At 44.8% G+C, this 24,859-nt stretch overlaps 1 protein-coding gene across 1 annotated transcript in view; it reads left to right on the forward strand.

Annotated features, from left to right (window-relative positions):
- Positions 1 to 24,859, forward strand: part of LOC133347612 (centrosomal protein of 112 kDa-like) — a 48,265-nt gene that overhangs the window by 15,533 nt on the left and 7,873 nt on the right. The window contains 10 exon segments of the mRNA XM_061560037.1: positions 1,874 to 2,003; positions 4,007 to 4,099; positions 6,862 to 6,921; positions 7,743 to 7,822; positions 7,930 to 7,969; positions 7,971 to 8,066; positions 10,039 to 10,146; positions 10,755 to 10,937; positions 12,383 to 12,613; positions 14,564 to 14,626. Coding sequence (XP_061416021.1) covers positions 1,874 to 2,003; positions 4,007 to 4,099; positions 6,862 to 6,921; positions 7,743 to 7,822; positions 7,930 to 7,969; positions 7,971 to 8,066; positions 10,039 to 10,146; positions 10,755 to 10,937; positions 12,383 to 12,613; positions 14,564 to 14,626 — 1,084 coding nt within the window.

Genomic DNA, 24,859 nt, shown 5'->3' on the forward strand with positions numbered 1-24,859 from the left:
ATTGATCGATCAATGCATCTTTATAAGTCCATTGGCAAATAATGCATTTCACATTATTATAAAATATTACACGTAAAATAATATAACAACAGGACATTACTTAACACAAGTCTTCTGCACTGTAATTGTAATGTTCATTGCCTGTCATTGGTGATCATAAATACATCAAAATGAACAATACGAAATATATCTATATACGTAATGACAGACATATATAATTAGCATTTGTGTAAAGTATATTGAATTCCTTCTTAACTGATTAGAAGGTCATAGAGCTGTCAATATAGCAGTGGCCTTACCATGGATGAGGGGAGCTAATTAATGTGTAGCTAGCAACAGTGGCTGTGGCCCAATCATCAGGAGGGGCTGCATTTGTGAGTGGGTCAATGAATGAGTCGCAAGATTACTCCAAAGCTGTCCTCTGATGTTGGCTAATATTGGTCTTTCAATGCATCTCAACCTCAGACTTGAATACACAGTGAATTAACATACTGTAGGGATTACATTCGACACATATTATTCACAACAGAGGAGGTGAGTCTTGTACATGGTTATGTGTTGCACTGTGATTGCGTTTGCAGTTACTATAGGTTACTGTAATGGTAAACGATGATTATCTAGACTTAAAACTTTCGTGACTGCAGGAATTAATATTCTTGGTTTTTTTCGGTAAAGTTACGTAAATAGAAAATAAACTCCTTTAAAAAACTTTTTTAAAAACAACGGTTTTATTCACAACTTCGATTAACTCGCCCTCGAGAAGTCCGTCAATGATGCTGCGCCTGCTACCACAACAACGCTTACTTGAATTAATTGATTACTTGATAAATTAATCTTGAATGTACAACTTTTGCTTGTGAGGGTGCCCGTAACTCGTTAGAACGGAGCAGGCTCGCCTGAGACACGTGGCGCTTGCTTCTTGGGCGAGGTCATTCGAGAGTTTAGGGACCGCGGCGTTTTTGACCTACCCAAATATGTATTTAATTAATAAGCCGTCCATACAAAATGTTAATTGCTTTAAAAGAGCCAATTAATTGATTCATTGATGCCGCTTTTGATACAGAAATGCATTGTCACTGGATCTGAGTACGTGTGCAAAATTTGGAATTCGTTGGACAACAGGAAGTAGACTAAATTTTGATTACAAGATTTGACCACCACAAACATAGGAGTCAAGTTAAGTAAAACCGTTGAACAAAAGAAAAAAATGAAAATAAAATAATAAGATGAAATAAAAATAATAATGAAAAATTTGAAAACACTATTTATTTATATCCTTTTTTTTCCGTGACTTTACCAAAAGAACCAAGAATATGATAATGATCTAATTACAAATTTAGTGGAATTCGTTTAGAATTATTGCTACTTTTAAAATGTATTAATTTAATCCAATATATGTGGATATTGCACAACTGCTATAGCTTTATTTTACTATTTTAGAACCAGTCAAGACAATAGACCTGTTGGTGGGTACAAATGTTTTTGATAATTTATAATGAAAGACAAACACATCAGCAGAAAATAATGTCGATTTGGATTTTTTTTTCCAATAATTTGTGATAACTACTTTAATCAACAAACGAAAATGAATTAGGCCAAACAAGTTTGTATGCAGAAACTCATTACAAAACAAGAAAACTGTAAAACCAGAATAATAAAAAACACGTCTTATTTTAACTATACATTGGATTGAAACTGATATGCTATGAAAAGCATAACCAGAAATGTCACATAGAAGCACTTGTGTATGCGATCAGGACGCTACGTGATTGTGCTGCGGCATAGCGCGGTGTGTGGCACAAGATGATTTCATGATTGGACACTCTACGTTGAAGCACTGGCGGTCAGTCAAGACAGGTCTCCTTGCCTCTAGGTTCGCTGCAGCACAGAGTGACACAGAACAGCTCTCTCAGGAGCACGCGCACAGCGTGAAGCAGCTGCAGGCCCGGCTGGAGGGCACCATTAACTTCCTGAAGCAGGAGCATGCGGTGGCAGCCGCCAAGGTAAGGGCGTCATGCTCAGCTGTGCCTTTAAAGCCCCTCCCCACCCGTTCTTACCAATTATCAAGTAAAAGCGTCTCCCTGCTCAAGTGAGCCTGGGGTGGTGCTCATCTCTGTCGGTGGCCCTCAGCCAGCAGTGTAAGTTTCACACGCCTAAAGAGAAAGCCAATGTACACCGTGGAGATGAGGTGACGAAATCAGCATATGTGCAGGGGCGAGATGCTTTGTTGCATCGTGGGACTGAGATATGGAGATGGCTTGGCTAGGTCTTCGTCCAGCAGTGGATTAAGCATGGTTGATGATGATTGTGAAAGCTCGTTTAACCAAAGGCCAACCTGTTGGCTTACCACAAAGTAATCCATATTTTATCGGTCTGTGTTGACTTTCGACTGGAGTTTGAAAAGGCAGCCTTCCGGTAATGATTCGAGTGCTCAGCCACAGTGACACCTGGCGATTGCTAATAACTACAAGCATATTTAGTTATGTAAAAAAACTCATAATAGTCTTGAAGTAAGCGGAGATTTGAAAGGTTAAAGGGGATTTTTTGTTAATATCGCGAAGCAGATTTCAACGACCGCATTGTTATTGATCAATACATATTTTGATAAATTAATCAGCTGCATTTCCTTTCATTAGTGTGCACACAGTGCTGATTGCTTCTGATGCCACCGTTCGGGATGTGAACTATTTACAATCAGTACTGTACAGTGATTCCTTCGTTTTAGGGAATGCCGAGCCACTGAATGACATCACATTGCATTGCATGGGGTCGAAAAAATACACCACAGCACATTTTTAAGCAAAACAACCAAATGTATTTTAATGCTGCTGCTTTTTTTAAGTGCATAATAAGCTTTATGTTTAGCTGACAAGCAATATATTTTGATGTGGGTCATTGTGGGAATGTGTATTTGACAACACTGTTGATAAAAAGCCATTGTTTTCTGAGAATATTTCTTTCAAATGGCAGTGCTTTTGCACACATGTAATCTGCTCAAAAGTACAATACCTATTCATTGTTGGGGACAACTATTATTATAGGGGTCGCAGAGTCAAAAGCATAAGTGTTTTCCATAGAGTAGTTCGTGATGAGGGTTGTCCACAATGGTTTGTGACTACTCCTGGAAGAGCATTTTGAGCAGTTTATTCATCGTGCAGGAAATGCCCCTGTTTGAATGCAACCATCGTGTGAAGTTATCTGTGTGAACACATTGCACTGCTTGCTGTTCGTTACCCTGGACATAGGCACTGCAATAATTTTACATAAAACCACTGAACCTCCGATTCGCACAGTTAGCTATGTACGGTGTGAAAGAAGTGCAACAGACATACATACTGCATGCATTATGTGTTATTATTCGGTTGGTTATGTTAAACATAGTTTTTCTGTTCATCATTTTCATTCACAACAGCTTAAATGTTAGGTTTGTAATAAGGGCGTAATTCAATCCTTCATATTGCGTTAATGTAAAATCAAACTATATTACAAAAAATTAAACCCACTTAACGCTCATTGAGTTGTTTTATGTATACTTATAATACTGTACCTGTTTCATCTTGCTAATTTTGTTGTCATTTTTGAGAATTAACTTTGTTGAATAAATATGTAAGAGGTTTTTTTTTCATAAGGAGGCTCATTGTGAAATAGTTGTTCACTGTGTAATACGTGTACTCATTTGTGAAGGCTGTAGTTCACCCATTTATTAATGATTGAGTTACATGTGTCCTGTTATGGCAGGGATTGGTACCCTTTTGGAGGCAGAGTAAGTAGTTAAATGATCTTTAACACAAAACTCCATCCTGCAGAGCAGTGGACTTGGCATTTCAGGGGCAGTCCAACGTTGTGTTTTACTCCAAGTAATGGTACTTGGTAAGGAATAAAAACAATAAAGTTTTCATACTAATTTGATGCTCTCCAGCTCAATAAAAAGGCAACTATTTTGTTTAGTGATTTACTACTGCTTTTGAATAGGATTTGCTTGCACTTTCTCCTTGGTAATTTCCAGGCAGCAGCATTCAGAGAAGATCTGGAGATGAAAGTGAACATCCTAAAGCAACAGCTTGAGGAGGTAGAGCATCAGGGGCAACTACAATTGAAGGTAAAGAAACAACCTCACTCAGGCTTTCCCGGGTTTTAACTAAGATGCATGTAATAATTCATTGATAAAAGTTTATTCTTGCATCTATTTGTGCATGTGAGAATCAATTATTTAGAATCTATGCAAAATATAACCATATTATATGCAAACCTTTCATGCTGATGGCACAAATGAGTCAACAAATTATACAAAAAAATACGGAAGTTAATGGAATCTCAGGAGAAGAGCTTAATAATTGCATTACTGTAATCTAAGTATTTTTTTTAATTGTGCCATGAGGTGCTTGTAACTCTTTTTAATGTTCCAACTAAGATTGGAAGTTTTTATGCCTTATTTTTGTTTTCTATTTCACCTTTCTGTCTCTAAAACGGGTGGTGGGTTCGATTGAAAACTGGCCAATTTGATCCAAGGGTTACTAAAAGAACACACAAACCAGCACTAAAGGGACCTTCAACATCCTGGCCCCCTACCCTCTCTAACAGAGCCGTTGTCTGAACCCTTTGGTCTCATTGCGACCCAAGGACATACTGCTTTCTACACGCCGAGCACAAGTGCTGAAAAACCAGCAGTAAATAGGTGGCATAGTAGTGCACAAAGTATAAGCTTAAAGCACCTATAGATTTGTAGGGTTATTGCTTATTAAATCATACAAATGTATCTTTAGAAATCCTAGGGTAAATTATACGTACTCAATACTTTGAAATCCAGTATTATCAGTGGCATAACCCCAGGGATATACTGTTTTTTTTAGAAATGCATAAATCCTTTTACTTTGTTTAGCGTGAAAGGGTTATTTACAATGGTCACACTGAACTCGTTTATTGGAAAATGGTTACTATACCACATTTAAGGAGAATCAGGCATATAACACTTGACTAACAATCAAACAAACTACTTATCAGCTGCATAATAATATTGTTATTTCGGCATATCAGGCTTTTTTTCAAACCGCGCTACTTGATTATGCCTATAAGGCTTTTCCTACGAGTTGTATGAGGAGATGTTTTTAAAGTTTGACTATTGTAATATTTTGTAAAACAACCAAGACCTCCCATCTACATGATAATGTTCCAAATGTTTGCTTAACAGTATTTTAATGACAGTATATTGTCACAAGAATCACATTGTACATAGCTCACAAAATTATTCACTTGTATTATTTTTCCATTTCAGTATCTACATTTCATGCCATTAAAATGTTTATTCTTATATTTTTGCATTCGGTAGTTTATTATTGATAATATTTCAAGAAATAATGCATTGCAGTTATATAGTTCAGTATGATATTGGTACAATATACTTTTTAAAAGTCTTATCAAATAGCCATTCTCCATAAAAGCTAAACTGGCAAGTGAATTCTGTAGATTTCCATAAAAAATAGTGCTCTTCTGTGTAAGGATCAGTCTCTTTAAATCGCACATCAGAGGTTAAATAACAAAGGCTTGACACTGAGCTGAGAGATTACCTCAAATAGGCGTCGTGCATGTTTTCATTAGAATTTTAACGAGCATTCTCATTAGACTTCAGTGTGTCCAAATGGGATTATAGCTGGCGGTAATGCATTCTATTTGACTAAGGGGGTAGAGTATTCATTAAGAGAAGCTTTAAAGTTTAATTGCTTATATTAAAAAATGGAAATGTTGTTTTACAAATGAAAATGTTACTTAGGCCACAATGGATCTTCACATAATGGTTTTTAAGTACAATATGATCACGGAGTGTTGTGCTTCTTTCTGAGCCGCTCATAAATTATGAATGCCACGATGCCTGACTCATAATCTGGGATTAGGCCAGATGGATTTTCTTTTTCCACCCAAACCACCTCCCAACTTTTAGTCACACCACATCACTCCATGAAAATGACAGTGCAGTGCTGACAAGTGAGCTTCTGCAGACCCATTTTAAAGTGAGATAATGTATTCAGCGTGTCTCTGGGAAGCACAGTGTTTTGGCAACTCCAAGTTATAATTGACCTGCTGGGGAGCTGGAACCTTTCTTGGGCCTCGTGGGATCGCTGGCCTGGTGTCAGGCCTCCTATCCTGGCTGTCTGTCGGTCAGGCTACTGCTCAGATTGTGCCTGGCCACTTGGGAAGAGCAAAACAACGTCCACATCTGCTGTCTTTCTGGATTTATGAATTCTCTAATTTTAGTGTATTCATATTTGTGTGTGTTATATGCTGCATACTTTTTATTTGTTCTTACAGCAATAATGAGTACAATGGCCAATAGATATTCTCTCTTGCATTGCTCTGATTTAGAACTGCAGTACTTATTAGTAGTGTAGAAATTTGGTTTTGTTTACTACATCTATGATTTATAATATTTGCCTTGAGTCCATATTTATATTTGATGTATTCCTATATCTGTTGTGTTTTGTGCATTTGTTATTAAGCTGATCAAATCTGTGTGTTGACAATATTAAGGTTAAAACATCCATAATAGAGGTCTTTGGGTTATATCATGTAAATCTATAAATGTGTCGTTAAAACCCACCACCACCCGACACAGCCAACTAGTAAGGGTTGTCACGTAAACAGAACATTCCAATTCGTCACTAGTACAGTTTATGTGACAACCCTTACTAGTTGGCTGTGTCGGATGGTGGCGGGTTTTAACGACACGTTTATATATTTATGCGATCTAACCCAAAAACCTCTTATGGATGATATTGGTCGCCAAAGCCTACGTGTTAAACAGGTTAAAACATGTATTTGTTGGTTTTATATATATGTAATTTCTTAGCCACACCATGTTTTTTTCAGGAATCGGAAGCAATATTTCGGGAGGAAAAATTTCAGTTAGAACATCTTTATGAAACAAAGGTATGATGCATGCGTCACTTATAGAGGAATTTACTTGTCTTTTAACAAAAAAACATTTCACTGTCAGAATTTAACCTGCCAATTATAATACAATAATGAATTCAATTCATTCATATTTACCACTGCATGAGATTCTTAAGGGGTGGTTATGTTATGGATCTATGTGTTCATAAATTTGTAGACTTGACACTGCTGGCTCCGAAATACTGACGAATGAGCATTGCCTCTCTCCCTTTTGAGCATGGAGACAATTAGAATTATTATATGATCATATTTATAATTCTGTTATTTTTCAGTGCTCTACTATAGCTGTGAACTCCCAGCTCATCTTTAACTGAAGTGAATTGTAGATTTACTGATGCATTGGCAGTGATATCTGCATGGAGAATCCCTCATCCGGCTTTACTTGACTCTTTTCTTCCGAGATTATCTGGAGGATTGGAAGCTGGTAGCCAACAGTCAGATCAAATTGGCTGCTGCTTAGATCCCTATAGCATTCTTGCAATCCCAACCCTGGCAATATTACAGCTATCTCAACATATATGGCAAACCCTTTGATGAACCGAACTGCATAAAATAAGATGCATAATTTAAACACAGGATGGGAGACCGTAAGTGACTAGCGGAGGCAGAGGGTGAAAATGGCTCCTAAGAAGGCAGCAGGTCTCAAGAGATACGTGCATGTTGTATGAGTTGGAGTCGAAGTTACTTACGTTGAGTTGTAAATTATTTGTGAGAGCATGAACAGAATGATTTTTTTAAGCATTTGTTAAATTATACAATTGGAATGTGCGCATTTAACCTTAATTATATCTCAACAGCTGAAATCTGCACAAGGCAAATTGGAGCAGGAAAAGGAAGGTTGCCAAAAATCCATCACAGCGTTAGAAACTGCATTGAGGTTGGTTATTTATCTTTTTTATTGTATATAAATGGCATTCGTACCACCTGCGCAGATGTGCCGCTCTTTTTACGCATGTTGATTTAAGCAAAGGGCTTTCTGTGTAGGGACAAGGAGGAGCAGCTGAGAAAGGTGCGAGAAATGCAAGCGCGTACAGGCCCGGCAGGCCGACGCAACACTGGAGCAGCTCAGAAAGGAAGTGGAGCTTAACACGGAGAAAGTGTTGATAGAGATGAAACAGCAGGTTCACAATTGTCTTTTTTATTTTGCAATGGGCACGCACTTGACACACACAATAAACATGTATGTTTGTTTGTTGAACTTCTTTCGCACCGTACGTAGCCAACCGTGATTGGATAAACCTTGTGTGCAGCACTGGGTGTACAGTTTGTACTCTTTCAGGATTGACCTGAACGTTTGGTAAATTGGCCATTACTGTCTGGGTTGCAGAACTGAAGCAACCTTGATGTAACAATGTCGGTTATTTTTTCCCCAGCCAATGACATTTCTTGGGTTTTTGTAATTTTTACATTTTAATATGAGTCATCCCAATGGAGCAGTGTAATGTATGGTCAAATAACCCCATGGACCACATGGCGTGGGGTGGTCTTCGTCCAGCAGTGGATTAACAAAGGGATGTACGTGAACATAGTCATCCCAATGCAGGAGGAGACTGCATTAGGATGTTTGACAAGTGGTTGTCCTTTGGGAGAAAAATGGAGGACACTCGTACAAGTGGATGTAATATTCAAAACTGTACACACAGGTCAATGACCCACTTTTTGTAGTGCCACCATCTAGTCACCTAAACCAGCAGGTTTAGAAGTCTTAACACATGTTTGCAGTCTACCATCCCCTATCCAATGTTTGGATGACAGATGTGGGGTACCACACCCAGCAATGCCACATTTGTCTAGGACCCTAACCAGGTCTGACAAATAAAAGGCGAAGAAAATAGCTGTGCACGATTGTCTGAAGTGTTTTAGCCTGCGTTGAAAACAGTACCCCTTCATATATTGTATTACTTTGCTTGTTTACCCAGGAAAGCGTCACTGAGTGTCATGACAATTTCTTTGGTACGGTCCTGCCAAGTTTCCACAATGGACGGCAGTGATTCCGATGTATGTTCCAATTAAGCAATTTGCTAGAAATGTTATCAAATTCGGGCCATGATGCCTACACACACTGGTCTGCTCTTGCAAACAACGTCACGGGGTCTTTAACGTCCACTGTGAAGCAGACGGCATCTATATTGAGGGTTAGCACACCAGCAGTATGAACGAGGGCAGCCACCGGATTCGAACTGTGAATCTCTGCAAGAAGCGGCAAATGCGGTACCGATCGGCCATTTGACCACCCATCTGTAGTTCAGCTTTTTTGGCATGTCGCTAAAAACAAAATTACAGATCAATATTTGTTTTACTGTCTTGACAGATGGTACATTGTTTGACATTCGGAAGTATAAACAAGTATGCAAGTTGAGAAAATGGTGAACAGTATTGTAAAGTTGTGTCTTGTTAGTTTTGTCGGCATTCATCTTAAGATATCGACTCAATAGTGTTTTTAGTTAGTGAAGGATGCAACTCATTGGTTGTATTTAGGCTTTCCGTATATAATTTGAAGATGTTACTTTAAAAAAAGACTTATAAAATGAACCAAGCTCCAAATTAAGTTTGAACCACCTCCGTTTATTGGTCAGGAAGTTTGCCCATTATTTCAGCTAAACATCATGATCATAATCGTCAGCCACGGTAAATCCACTTCTGAATCAAGGCCTTTCCAAGTTTCCACCGTGCCTAAAAATAAAATTATTTTATATTTGCATATATATCTAGACAACTCTTGAATATTTGTTTCTGTTTATTATACTTTTTCGACCTAAATCTTCATATATTGTTTGATAGCATATTTTTATCCAAACACATTTCTTATTTACATTTTAAGCTATTTATGCACGGTGTATTATGTATAATATACACATATATTATGTAGTATGCACGTTACATTATATTTGCTAATCCTGAAATATTTTTTTCTTTCTATAGACTTTTAAGTAACCAGGGGTGTATTCCACACTTACTAATTGATGTTGACAGACACGTTGCTTTGATGCACGCTATGCATTTACTTTGGTGCCAAAACATCCTTTCATTGCTTCCAGCTGCCATGCTGGCCCCTGTAAATCCAATTTTTCGCTCATGTAATGTATTCTGTAGATGCAGAGGGTGGAGGAGGACCTCAGAAGAGCCAAGGCCGTGCGCGAGCGGCAGGCCGAGGAGTTTTCTCATCAGCAGCAAGCGCTACAGCAGCAGCATGAGCAGCAGGTGATGGCGCTTTCACTTGGCTGTCTCCTGGCACCGGTGGTGTGTGACATTTACCTGTGCCCATTGACTCCGTGAATGCCCGGTATAGCCACTTATATTGCGGTGAAGACTTCAGCGCTTATCCCTGCAGTTGTTTTGATTCGTTACACGACTGAGGCACCACCGGCGAATAGATTTATAACTACATGTAGAAATGCAATTGAAAGACAAGGGAGTGTATTAACTCTTATCTTTTTCTCAGATTGTTATGCTTAGGTTTAAATTGACGTAAATATTTTAAATAATTAAAAACACACCCACCAGTTATTCAAAATTATAACGATTCAATCATACCTGCATTGTGAATGTTAATAAAATGATAATGTTACGATAAACATTTATTAACGGACACTGCAAATGTGATCTTAAGCGATCTTAAGTTACTCGTACATTGCCAAAATTTGGTACAGCTCTTCTGGTTTTCGGCTACTATTTCCACTTAAGGTACGCTGTACAGGACGATAGCAACCACACCCAGCCTTCAAAGTAATCACGCGCACGCACCCTCACGTCGTTCCACGCCGTCGCGTCGATGCGACGCAGCTCACCTATATCGGTCGTCCAATCAGCTGCGGGACGTGCGGCTCCATTGCGAAGAGGAGAAGTCTCGACTGCTGGAGCAGCACGCCACTCACATGGAGAGTGTTGCCCGCACACACGCCGCCACCCTCGAACAGCGCCAGCGCGATCTGCAAGCCACCGTGGCCGAGCGTGAAAATCAGGCCAGAGAATGGAGGCACAAGGATGCAGAGGTAAGTAATGTGCGACGCGCTGTAACACGTGCGCCACCACAGCGGCAAAATGGCAGCGTCATTGTTGTCGTTGTCATCATCATCGTGATCGTTGTAAATGGGGATTTGTTCGATATTTTTTTTTCTTTCGCCCGTACGGCAGAAGGGCCCAGCCATTTTTGTGCATTCGTTGCGCAGTTGTTGAGTGTGCGACATTTCAGGCGAAGGGGCCAACATGAATCCTTTCCAGATGCCTTTCTTTACTTATAGGCAATTTTGAGCACGCAACATTGTGCCAGTCCATAAAAAGATGTCTGCATTGCTATAACAGCGCAATTCATGTTACATGGAACTAAAAGATACCGTAGGCGTATTAAGGTTTTCTTTCATGGCCGCTTAAATAAAATGTCCTCATGGTCATCAAACATTGTCCGTGAAGGAGTATATTTAGTTAGCATTTGCTCTGAATCCGGAGATGCTATGCTTCCAATTAGATGTGACACGGCAAGGAGCGGCACCGTGTTACAGCCCTCAAAGTGGCTTTTCTGCCGGGCTGGAGCTTGCCCCCCTGTTGTGCAACCATGAAACGTATCAATAATCCCTTCTGGCATGGAAAAAGCAAGCAGAAAATGGACAATAATGCTGCAGAATTATAAATCATCTGGATATATTTCAAATAACACTTTCTTTAAAGTGTCTTATGTATCAAGTGTTTTCTTGGTGGGAAATGTCCAATTTAACTCCACACTCTTTGTGTTGAGGAATGTAGTTTGGGGTTTAAACAAGTGCTATTGGCCTTCTGCATTCATTGAGAATATAATGGATACAAACTATACACCTACAAAACGTGGTCAAAGGAATATAGTGTTTTCTTTTAAATGCACATATGCATTTTAAGAAATTAAACTTTACAAATGTGATACATAGATTTGATGTACAGGTAGTCGTTTGTTTATAGCATTGTCCTTGGCAACAGAAAAAGGACCCCTCCTGGCCTGTGCTTTCCCAGAGCTTAACTTAAAGAAAGATATTGTCATAATAATCCTATATCTGTGCAAGAAATCCTGAATGTCTCAAGACTCTTTCGATAAGATCCTACTTAAGATGTTTCGCTCATTGCTTATTGAATACTGTGTTGCAACCGGAGTACCATTTGAGAAAACTCACACATATGAGTGAATAACAACAACAACAAATATCAATGTAGATTGCTTCGCAACCTATTTGCCCTCAAAGTGGGTGTCTCGTGCACAAGATGAAATCTGTGCGACCCACCAACCCCGCCTCCAGGGAGAGCTCCTAAGAGCTGGGTTGCAGACGTGCGCCACCATTCCTGGCCCATTTACAAGAGCGTTCATTCACTGGCAGGGCACCAGTGTTTGTGCATTAAATTGGCGACAATGAGTGGCTCACGGGTGTTGCAACCAAGGCCCTGCCACACAGCAATATGTTCCGTGCGTACACAGACTATAGCGCAGTTGGAAGAGACGGTGCTGAAGCTGCAGGAGGAGGTGGAGCAGGCAAACTGCCTGCGCAAGCAGCAGCTAGTGGAGCTGGGGCTTCTGCGTGAGGAGGAAAAGCAGGCCACCCTGCTGCAACACGAGACCACCTGCGCCCAGATCCGAGCCGAGGCCGAGAGGACCACGCTGGACGCGCATAAGCAGCACGCTGTTGAGATAGAGCAGGCTTCCGCCAAGGTGAGCTGCTCTTCTTCTCGGCTGTGAGAGTTGACCCCAGCGTGTGTCACATCTGTGGATCGGCATAAAACTCAGTTTATTATTACTATTTGTATGAGGCATTGGAATTTAAATGGAGAAATGTATCCTTTCGTCGTGATATGCCTCCTTACGTTCTGTGTTGAAAACATGTGTGGACGATCATAATGCTACTCTCCATACACTGTGTATATTTGTATGCATTTTTTTTATATTTTGCATTTGTCTACACGGGAATATGAGAGACCAGTGTAATTTTAAACTTTTCATTAAAAAGCATGGAACTTTATGAATCATATTTTGTGGAAATCGCATTTTGCAGTTCTGTAGTTCTTATACTCAGCTAGATTATTCTCGATGGGTGGTAGGAATTCTGAGATCCTAACTTTTTTTAACGTGTAGTTGTAGCAGCAAATCTGTTTACACCATGTCGTTATATTTGTAACAGTTATGTAATACTGTCCAGATAGGTGTTTGTGTCCCAATTTTGGTCTAAATTAAAAATATAACAATAACCTTAAAAAAAATGGATGTATTTGAAGTATCTTAATGAGCTCGCTTGACCTTCTTGTTTGATGCATTGTGAGTTATGTAAGTGCAGTGAATGCTTTTCTAATTTGCATCAGAGAGTTATATTCGTAATTGAATTACAATTGCAACACACTTCAAGGCCACCCAGAAAAATATTGCCAAAGTAAATTGCACAAACACATTTGGCAATGTAACAGGCAGCACTAGCCGTGATTTAATAAAACCCATACTTTAATGTCACCCACTCTAATTTCATCTCTACATATGAAGTACGCTGGCCTTTACAATCTCATTAAACAGCACGGGCATGGTCTAGCCAGTTGACACACCTGTGGCGACAGGCTTTTAAATGGCCGATTACCTGGCGCGTTCATCCCCACCATTAGGTAAATGAACAACGCTATTTGGGAAAGGTCACCTTTCTTGCGTGCTGGGTGTGCCAGCAGGGTATGGCCAGCTTGTGTCCTTGATGTCAGGAAGCTTATTTGCTTCTGCCTGAGATTAAGGTGTCTTCACAAGAAATGTATTTCCTCTGAAGTGTTCTTTTTAATTCTTTTGGAGTCCACTGTGGCTTTAAAACGGTCGTTTGAATGTTTCTGTTAAAGCCATGATCACAGGCGTTTACTTTCAATGCTGCAAAATTCTTTAGGATCATGAAAAAAGCAGTTTTAATGTGTGACGATGTTACCATGCTGCTGGTAGCTCCTTTCATCAACCGAGTCCAAGAATATAAGCACCGCCTAGCCAGGGCTGCTGCAGAAGGAGGAGAAATAGAACATGGCACACATTCCAAAAGTAATTCTCGTTACATGTGAAACTAATGAACGGTAAGTGTTGCAATTGTATATGTGTAACATTACTTATATCTTGTTGATATCATTTTTTTGGTTATCATGTATTTTCAGTTTGGACCTGATGAATTTCAAACATTATTTGACTTTACTTGATTTGGCTTCATCAGCTTCATTAGCGAAATACTGTGTTATTTTCATATGCATATTGGCGATAATATGAAATGTAAATTTATGTTGCCAATTTCATAGGATAATGATTGTTTTTTATATAGGGAACTTTCACGAAATCCAAGGAACACAACCGTTCTGCTGTTTAATTGATGTTTTCCAATTAGAAATGAATTATAGCTCATACCCTACCAAGTATTTAGATGACAATTTAGAAATATTTCAACATTTAAATCTCAGTTTAATAAAAAAAAATTACACATGCAAAAGTCACTTAAGTTGATTTGTATCGTCATTATTTGCTTCATTGGCATTGCTAATTGATTAAATTAATGTGTTCCTTAAAATTGTATTTAATGCGCTTCATATTTTTAGGTGACATTTGTTTACATGCACTGAGTGGATTATGCTAAATGTTTTCTCACGATTCATATTACAGAGCGCTGAAGAGCTAAGAACAATGGAAGTGGATTACTCCGCGAAACTCTCTCAGGCTGCAAAGGTGAGGTTTTAATTTTGTCGTATTACGTGCTGGTCATTATTGGTGCTTTTAATCCAGAATAATGTGTTTTCAAGTAATAGGGTTATTCCACCTTCATTTAATTATTGTAAAATTATCAAAGATAAAAAAAAAACTGAACCAGAACCTTCATAGAATCTTTCTTGTGTAAAGCACGAACACAGTTTTAAAAAAATACCGTTACGTTTTTGTTCTATCTTCAAACAAAAATGTAATCTTTACATTAACTGGAGGTTCTTGCTACATGTTAGGCGACGTAATCAACTGCCTTATACAGCTAACAGTGGTGAGTGATATCTGAATTGATCATCGGCTTTCCCCCTCACCAACCCAAACTGACCATACATGGTGAAGTATGGTCAAACAATCCCCACAACTGACAGTATGGGGAGGCCTTCATCCAGAAGAGCATTGACAAGAGGGCTGTAAATTATCACTATATCATTTTGTACAAAGTCGATGTGTTGTCAAATGCAGCCCATGGTGATGTGGTGTACCCGCACACAAACCTTGTGCAATACAGTCAGCGCAGTTTTGGGGTCTCTGACATGAAGACCTGGAATCAGTTACCGGGGGCAGATGTTCTGGATTCATCCTTGAGTCGGAGGAGCCAGTTTTGCAACAGACTGAAGCACTTCTGGGCTTTGTGAGAATTGCGCTTTCGAAAACCAAGTTTATTTATATTACTATGTTAAAAGTATGATCAATGCGCATTCGTAATTGACTGGACTCGAGTGTGTGACAACAAGTGTTCAGACTTATAAATGAACTTGATATGATACTGAGGCAAAGCAAAGCTCGCAATGAAAGCATCTGTTTTGCCTGCAGTTCGCTGTTGTTTTGACTGTTGTCCATATCCAGTCCATCAAGACCAACTGGTGCAGAATGTGGATTGATTCTAGAAATACAGTTTTAAATCGTGGCATGCCTTGCCACTGTTGGACATTTCCACAGCTATTTCTCAAATCAAGGCAATGTGTGGTAAAAGAGCAAATATTCATCATCATCATGATCTGTGGGCAGATGGCCGTAGGTGTCCACTGCGCATTTCGTCGTTTGTTTCCACTTTCCTCTGTCTTGTGCCAATATGCGCAAGTAGTGCGCATGTTTCTGGCACCAATTTTTTATGTCGTCAAACCATTCTGTGTAAGGTCTTCCTCTCCTTCGGGTTCCTTCCATTTTTCCCAATAACACACTTTTAATTTTGCTGTTGTTGCCCATCCTACATATTTGTACAAATAATGCAAGTTTCCTTTTCATCACTGACTGCATAAGGTCTTCCATTCTCAACCTTTTTATACTACTTTGGTCAATTTGGGTCTTGTTTAGATGCAGTATACTTCTATAGCAATACATTTCGAATGCTGATAACTTATCTCTGTCAGTCTTTTTCAAAGTCCAAGTCTCGCAGGCATACAAAGCTGTAGTGAACACACATGTTCTTAAGATGCTCATTTTGGTCTTGTGGCCGATTTGCTTGCTTCTCCAGATGTTATTGAATCCTACCGTTACTCCTTTTGCCTTTGCGATCCTCGCTCTTATGTCTTATGTGCAAATGTCGTCTCATGTCAATAGGCTTCTCAAGTATACACATTCCTTTACATTTTAAATCTTTCTCCTTTCTGGTATTACTTCTTTCTAGATGTTCTTCCTTCCGAACACCATCGTTTTTGTCTTTTCCATGCTAATTCGCAGTTCTGCATCCTTTCCTGACTTCTATGTGGTAAAAGAGAAATTATTACAAGTACTCACGTGCGTATTTATACACTCTAATGAACACTGAAACAGATTTGTAAAAAAAAAACCGTAATGTTGTACAGCATTTGCACCTTTGTACGTGTGCTGCTTTTCTCTATATATAAAAGGCAAAGTTGTGATTATGTGTGTCTGTTCAAAATGTTTAGCGTACTTCCCGACATGCAACAAACTTGAGATTTGCCATGTCGGTACTTTCCAGACTGTACACCATGCCAAAATTATGAAAATACAGTTTTGTTTTTTTTTTGGTGGGGGGGGGGGGGGCTCAATAATGCATATATTGTTTGCACGGCAAGTGAACGCATTGTAGTGTAGTGGTTAGCGCGCCGCGCTACGAACCCGGCGACCCGAGTTCGATTCCCGCTCACGGCCACCACCGGTGACGATTATTTCAACCAGTCCTGGGCCTCCCCTAGGTCGACTCAGCCTCAAACGAGTAACTGGTGTGGTGTGTGAACATCGCCACTGGGGAGACAAAATTAAAGCCTGGTTATTTATGTATTTCCCATTGCGACTACAGAATGCATGTATTTGATGTGAAACTTACAACCAAATCTTGATTTGAAGCTTTCGTAAAGTCACGTAGCTATAAAATAAAATAAATCACGACGTTTCGGGCGCAACATGAGCGTCCGTCATCAACCAAAGTCGAAACAACAGTCAGTCTACTGTTAAATAAACTTCTAATACATAGAATATAACTACATTTTTGTACACATGGTGTCCCCGGGGTATTAAAGTTTTGCATGTTAATGTTTCGCCATGCAGCTTGTTTGCTGAAAGGGCATGTTGTTCAACTAATGCATTTGTTTTACATAAGCTGCTATGTCAATAGTCTGAGCCTTCAGGTGTAACTTGCTTGCATGGGGGAGCAGTGGAATCGTGGCTACTGCACTGTACTTAAATTCCAGTTAGATTCCTGGTCATGCACATTAGTGGACATCGGTGTTTGAACCTAACCAGAGCCTCTGCTCGGTTCAACTCTTCAAGAAATGAGTACCAGGTGTGATCAGCAGTGAGGAGACATGCGGCCAGGCATGTTGCTCGTGTAGGGATGTTGGAGAGAGGGCCGTTATGCATGGCAGCCTATGGGAAAGAAACACAGTGGGCGGGGCTACGTGTGTGCACAGGGAGATGCCCTCTGCGACGTCCGAGCCAGACACCCTGGGGGGGGGCTGGTTCGGCGTTACGATCCCCCGGGGCCCCACCCCTCAAGGAGGGTTGGGTATAAAAAGGGGTCGTTATATGGGCTTAGTCAGTTATGTTATAGTTAAGCTAAGAAGTCGGAAGACGTCGTAGCTAGAGCCCTGGACTCCCCCTGATCGCCGCCCTTATCAGGGCCCCACGGGATCAGGCTCGAGCCAGTGGCGTGGTCCCGTGAACCAGAGCCAGTGCTCTGGGACTCCGGGTACCGAGCCCGATTACCAGTGTCGGGCCAGACAGCCTCCCCTAGCTCTTAGTGGAGGACTCAGGGGATAGGCTATGGATAGCTAGGGGTATTCCCTGAGTTATACGGGTGAGGGGGCCGCTACCCCCTCTAGGGCTGTCCTGTACTGGCAACTTGTTAAATAAATATACGTGTGCCTCAACTCCGTTGTCAAGCGTCCTCGACGGGTACTTCATCTGGCGTCAGAAGTGGTAAAAATGGAAACGCGCCATACAGCTCGGACCAGGGTACCACAAGAGGAGGACGCCGCGGAGATCGCCGAGCCCGAGACAGAGCAACAAGATGGGGTGCAGCCGGAGCCTGGCGCCTCCTCACCGGGACGTCAGCATGGAGAGGGGCCGCAGCCAGATGCACTACGACTGGCTCACGAACGGCTGGCGGAGCTACTTTATGCCGCTGCCGCCACACTGGAAGGCATTACGCGGTTGGGGGCTGGTGGTCCACCGCAGGGCGAGGAGAACCGGCGGCCGGAGCACTTTCCCGCCATTTCAGCGACTTCACAATTTGAATTTCCCGCCATGGACGCCGCGGCTGTTCGGGGCGTGGCCAGCTTAGACATCGGCTCCGACATCGCCGTCGCCGGGGCTGCAGCGTCATCGCAGCCGAAGGATGCGTCATCGCTGCCGCGACAGGCGATGCCATCGGCCAGTCGCGCCGAGGCACCGCCAAAGGGAGGTGAAAGCAACCTGCGGGAGTCCACATCGACCGCTGCGCTTCACCAAAGGCTGCCCCCGCTGAAGGAATTCATCGGTGCGGAGGGTGACTGGGGCGGCTTCCGGCGACGCTTCCTCGCCCATCAGGAGATGGCGCGGTGGTCCGACGAGGAGGCCCTTTGCGCGCTGCCGGCGCTCCTCGATGGGGACGCGCTCGCCGCACTCACGTCGGCGCCAAAAGAGAAGCGGGCTACACTACCAATGGCGCTACAGCTGCTGGCCGGGGTCTATGGACCTTCAGCCGAATGCCGTCAGCAGTTCTACGATCGCAGGCGGGGTGAAAAAGAGTCGCCTCTGGCTTTCCGGACAAGTCTTCTGGCGCTGGCAAAAACAGCCTTTCCCCGCATGGACGACGACGGCGTGGACGCAATGGTCGCGGAGAAGATCCTCCTCTTGGCGGACGACCTCGACATCGTCGTCATCGCACAAGGGGATGCAGAAATGACCTCCCTCCAGGCTGCGCGACTCCTCCACGCCAACCTTCTGCAGCAGCGGCGAAAGGCAAACAGGGCATCGGCTGGGCGTGCGGTGGCTGCAGCCACCCTTCCGTCAGAAGAACTTTATGCCGTCGACCATCGACGGCAACAGACGACGGGGGCGCGGCCGGGTCGGGACGGGCCGAGGCGTTTCGACCGTCCATCGTCTCCATCGGCGCTCCCGCGGTGCTTCAACTGCGGCATCCGGGGCCATGTCGCCTCGGGGTGCCGTTCTCCTCGACAGCGGGGGACGACGCCTCGACAGGACGCCGGCCCTCCTCTTCCTCCTCCCAAGCTCCAGCACCATGATCCGGCGAGTCGCGGCACCTCACATGTTTGGCCAACGCACCCACCTGTCGCACACTCTCGCACCGTAACGAACGGGGGGCCGGTGGGGCGCTGCGATGGACCGGCGCGGATCACTGCGGGGACTCAAATCGAGCCCGAGCGGTGGTCCGTGTTGGCCCATCGCGTGGTGGCCGCGGCGTCGGGATCGTCGGCCGTGGTCGGTTACATTGATGGGGTGGAGGTACGCATCATAGTCGATACAGGGGCATCGGCGACAATTATTTCGGAACTAATTTACAATATTCTACCGGTGCAGAGCCGTCCTTTGCTACCGGTTAATGTCCCTTTCTATGCCGCTAACGGGGGCTCTCTCGGCATCGTGGGACAGATTCGAGCGCAAATTTCTATCGGGGACATCAAATTGTCGGGGCCGATTTTTGTCTCCTCCTCACTGGCAGTTCCGTGCCTGCTGGGGACGGACTTCTTGGGCAGGATGCCAATTCGTATTTTGATCGACCAAGGATGCATTGAGCTTCCGTCGGGGCGACGTATGGCGTTCCTGCCTTCCCCTGTAGCGACTCGGACGGCGTTCGCGACGGTACCGGCGTTCGTCGTAAAAACAGTGCGTGTGCCGCCGGGGGCACAAATGCTGGTACCTCTTAAACTTCGTAGGCCCTTCGCTAAGGGTGTTGGGGATCAGGGTGTTGTGCTGGGGCCGTCTAGGGCCGGGGTTAATGGGCCTCATTTAATTCCGGCCCAGACCATCGTAAGGGGGGACGAGGATCCCTTCATCGCGGTCCTCAATGTCGGGTCGCAGACAGTAGTGGTTCCCCAAGGGACTGTGCTCGCTCACGCGACGCCGGTGCCCTGCGAGGAACCTGCCGTGAACCACATTGACACTGCTGCTCGGACGCACCCGCATTCGGACGGCGATGAAGGGTGGCTCGACGCGCTTTGTGCGGGATCGACGAACCTGTCCAATTTAGAGCGCCAACGGCTTAGATCGCTGCTAAAGGAATTTTCCGACGTTTTCAGTCGGAATAAATACGATTTGGGTTGTACTCACCTGCTGCGTCACCATATTGACACGGGTGACAGCGCGCCTATTCGCCAAAATCCTTTTCGGTTGAGTCCCGCCGAAAAGGACCATGTCAAATCGGCTGTCGATGACATGTTAGCCGCCGACATTATCTCTCCCTCTACCAGCCCTTGGGGAGCACCGATTGTCCTGGTTAAGAAACAGGATGGCTCGTTGCGGTTTTGCGTAGATTTCCGTCGCCTTAATAAGGTTTCGGTTGCCGACGCATACCCGCTCCCACGGATGGACGAATCGCTGGACGCCTTGGCGGGAGCGCGATTCTTCTCCACACTAGATTTACTTTCGGGATTCTGGCAGCTTCCTCTGGACGATGATTCGAAGCCTAAAACCGCTTTCCGTACACCGCACGGCCTGTTCCAATTCAACCGGTTGCCGATGGGTTTACACTCAGCGCCGGCAACCTTCCAGCGGTTGATGGAATTGGTTTTGGCTGGATTGCAATGGGAATCGTGCCTGATTTATTTGGATGACGTAATTGTTTTTGGAAGAACCTTTGACGAACATCTCCAGAGGCTGCGGGCGGTTTTCCAAAGGATGCGGGCTGCTAATTTGAAATTTAAGCCCCAAAAATGCTATTTGTTTCGCGAGTCAGTGCGTTATTTGGGGCACATCGTGGGGCGCTCGGGTATTGCTACCGATCCCGCCAAAACGCAGTGTGTCAGCTCCTGGCCAATTCCGACCTCGGTGGGGGAGGTGAGGAGTTTTATTGGCTTCGCTTCATATTACCGACGGTTCGTCGCTAATTTTGCTACAATTGCCAAACCCCTACATGCTTTGACATCAAAAGGGGTTCGGTTCCACTGGGGTCGGGATGAGGAAGTAGCTTTCTGCTCCCTTCGGGATGCATTGGTGAAGGCTCCTCCTTTGACTTACCCCGATTTTTCGAGGCCGTTTTTGCTCGACACCGACGCGAGCAACACAGGTATCGGAGGCGTGCTTTCCCAGGTGGTTGATGGCGTGGAACGGGTGGTTGCGTACGGCAGTCGGGTGTTGTCTCCAGCGGAGCAAAAATATCGTGTCACCCGTAGAGAACTGTTGGCAATTGTTTTCTTCATCCAACAGTACCGCCCATATCTGTACGGTCAGCATTTCACTGTCCGTACGGATCATGCGGCACTGCAGTACGCCCTGAAGGTTCAACAGCCATCGGGACAATTGTCCCGATGGCTGGAGGTCCTCCAGGATTTCGATTTTGACACCACCTATCGTAAGGGCATTCGCCACACAAATGCGGACGCTCTGTCGCGCATGCCAACCACCTCCGAATGCGCATGCCTCCTGGGGTCGGGGCGTTGCAAGCCAGCTGGGGACATGACGGTTCCAGTCCTGGCGGCCGCCGCCGATGTTGACACATCGCTCCCCGATGAGATCGGGAAACAGGGAAGGGATTCCCTGCTTGGGTTGCCTGTGATTGAGTGGGGACGCCTCCAGATGGAGGACGCCTCCCTCCTCGCGCTGCGTCGTCGCGCCAGGGAGAGGGGGTGTGGGACGGGTGATGCCGACAATTGGGAAATACACGCGGGCTTGCTCATGCATTGGGACGGTAAATCCCACCGTCACCGGCTGGTAGTTCCTGCGGGGTTACGGGGTAAGGTGGTGTGGGCTGCGAATGAGCGCCTCCTCCACCTGGGTACCCAAAAGACCCTCGCCTCGCTCCAGCTGGATTTTTTTTGGCCGGGCATGACACGGGATGTCACGGATCTGCTGGCAGCATGCCCCCGGTGTGCGCAACGCAAACCACCAGCTCGGGAGTCGAACCCGCCGTTGCAGTCCATCACAGTCTCCAGGGTGAACGAACTCGTAGCGTTGGATATCCTGGGGCCGTTTCCCGCCACCCCTAGGGGCAATAGATATTTGCTAACAGGGGTCGAATACTTCACACGCTGGCCTATGGCCTGGCCCCTGGCAAATCAGTCGGCAGCAGCCATCGTGGACGCCTTTGTCCAAGGCTACGTCATGGACAAAGGTGCTCCGGAGCGGCTGCTGACCGACCAGGGTAAAAATTTTTCCGGGAACCTCCTCAAACAAGTCTGTGATCTCCTAGGTACAAAGAAGATTCGTACCTCTCCCTATCACCCACAAACTGACGGGATGGTCGAGCGTCTGCATCGTACCATCACGTCTATGTTGTCGCACCTGGTTTCGGAGTCACAGACCAATTGGGACTTGCAAATTCAAGGGGTCCTGGCTGCATATCGATTGGCCCCCCATGCTGCCACGGGATTTTCACCCTTCTTTCTCATGTATGGTCGCGAACATGACCCACCTGTTCGGGCACAGCTGCAGATCCCCGCGCCTCTAGGTAAAATTAAATTGGACGAGCACGTTAAATTTAACCTTCAAAAGCTAACTGAGGCGCGGGATGCTGCCATGCTCAATTCCCGCATGCGCCAAAAGGCGAATGAGCGCCTCAGACTCGCGCGCGCGCACGTGCTGCAGTGGAAGCCAGGGGACAGGGCATGGCTGCACTGTCCCCAGGTACCGCTTGCGACCTCCTCGAAACTGGTACGGCCATGGCGGGGCCCCGTCGAGGTGGTCGAGGTTTTGCGACCGCAGTGCGTTCGTATCAAGTGGGGGAGGCGCCGGTGGTTCGTTCACCCCTCTAGACTAAAACCCTTCGTTGCGGTGCGGGACTCTGCTCCACACGCGCAGGGCCAAGCATGTGAGGGGTCGACCGACCCGGAGGGTCCGCCTCTGTTGATCTCACCTGACGTCTTGCCGGTTGCCCCGCCCCCAGGTTCTCCCGGAATGACGGGCTCGCGCACATCCCTCACGGGGGATGCCGAGGGTCCCGCCACTCCAATTGCGGACTCGCCTCGGATGGGACAGCGGCCACCGAATGGTCCGCCATCTGAGGTTGGCCCTTGTGACGGGCCTGCGGCAAGGACGCGCGCTAAAATGCGCAGACTCTTATAAAAACACTGGAACGCGAACAAGAAGTGAAAACGAAACGAAAATAAGAAGAAAATTTTTTTTTATTTTTTTTGCGTTTTCTGGTACACCTTCGTGTGCTATTGTTACTGGACGCTGCGTTCGTGTGGCGCTCTTGGCGCGTTGTTGTATTATGGCTGTGTGTGTGTGTGCGTCTTGTGTGCGTGTTGTGCGTGCGCTGAGGGTTCCGGGAAATGTACATATCTTGCCTCTACGGATTTCGTATTTATTCGGGGGGGGGGGGGCGCGTCGGTTTGTTCTCCCTTTAGGGGCATTGTTAGTGTTGTTGTTCAATTCTCGTTCTGTTAAATGAAAAAATGGGGCACACACGGGGGGAGTCAAGGGGTTAAGATTCATTTGTTGAAATTGTTGCAGCCGGGACGGCTGCGAGCTATGCGGGGGGGAGTGATGTAGGGATGTTGGAGAGAGGGCCGTTATGCATGGCAGCCTATGGGAAAGAAACACAGTGGGCGGGGCTACGTGTGTGCACAGGGAGATGCCCTCTGCGACGTCCGAGCCAGACACCCTGGGGGGGGGCTGGTTCGGCGTTACGATCCCCCGGGGCCCCACCCCTCAAGGAGGGTTGGGTATAAAAAGGGGTCGTTATATGGGCTTAGTCAGTTATGTTATAGTTAAGCTAAGAAGTCGGAAGACGTCGTAGCTAGAGCCCTGGACTCCCCCTGATCGCCGCCCTTATCAGGGCCCCACGGGATCAGGCTCGAGCCAGTGGCGTGGTCCCGTGAACCAGAGCCAGTGCTCTGGGACTCCGGGTACCGAGCCCGATTACCAGTGTCGGGCCAGACAGCCTCCCCTAGCTCTTAGTGGAGGACTCAGGGGATAGGCTATGGATAGCTAGGGGTATTCCCTGAGTTATACGGGTGAGGGGGCCGCTACCCCCTCTAGGGCTGTCCTGTACTGGCAACTTGTTAAATAAATATACGTGTGCCTCAACTCCGTTGTCAAGCGTCCTCGACGGGTACTTCACTCGCGAGCCATCGCTCCCTCGGGTGGCTTCCATCCTTTGTAGGCATTTGCTCATGGCACTTACCCCTACAGTCTGTAAGGCCGAATGGCGAGCAGGGGTGTACTGTTTGCATAACAAAACTACACATGCTTTAAAGTTTGTATTCTAAAATTTGAAGAGTAAATACAATTACACTTGTTGCACATATAATCTGGCCAAATGGCACTGTGGCCGAACACACATTTTTTTAAGTTCAAATCTTGTTTGGGGGTTGATTAAATGAGAGCCACTTTGTGGGAAATCAACGTTGGTTGGTTACGCTGTGCCTCCCGTAATATAAATGTCGGATTTACTGGCATTGTAGTTTTTTTGTCGTTCTGTCACATAAGGGTGTGTATTTTTTCATGTAGGTTTGTGATTTATGGTATTATCACATTGCACTTTGCGACACTTTTTAACTTGTCATGCGAGTATAATAAAATAATGCTAAAATGATGATGATGATGATGATGATTACTTCTACTCGCTCAGGACCACCA

Source organism: Lethenteron reissneri, chromosome 26 (genome assembly GCF_015708825.2).
Source record: "Lethenteron reissneri isolate LAM-NWPU_2019-01 chromosome 26, ASM1570882v1, whole genome shotgun sequence".
Taxonomy (NCBI): Eukaryota; Metazoa; Chordata; class Hyperoartia; order Petromyzontiformes; family Petromyzontidae; genus Lethenteron; species Lethenteron reissneri.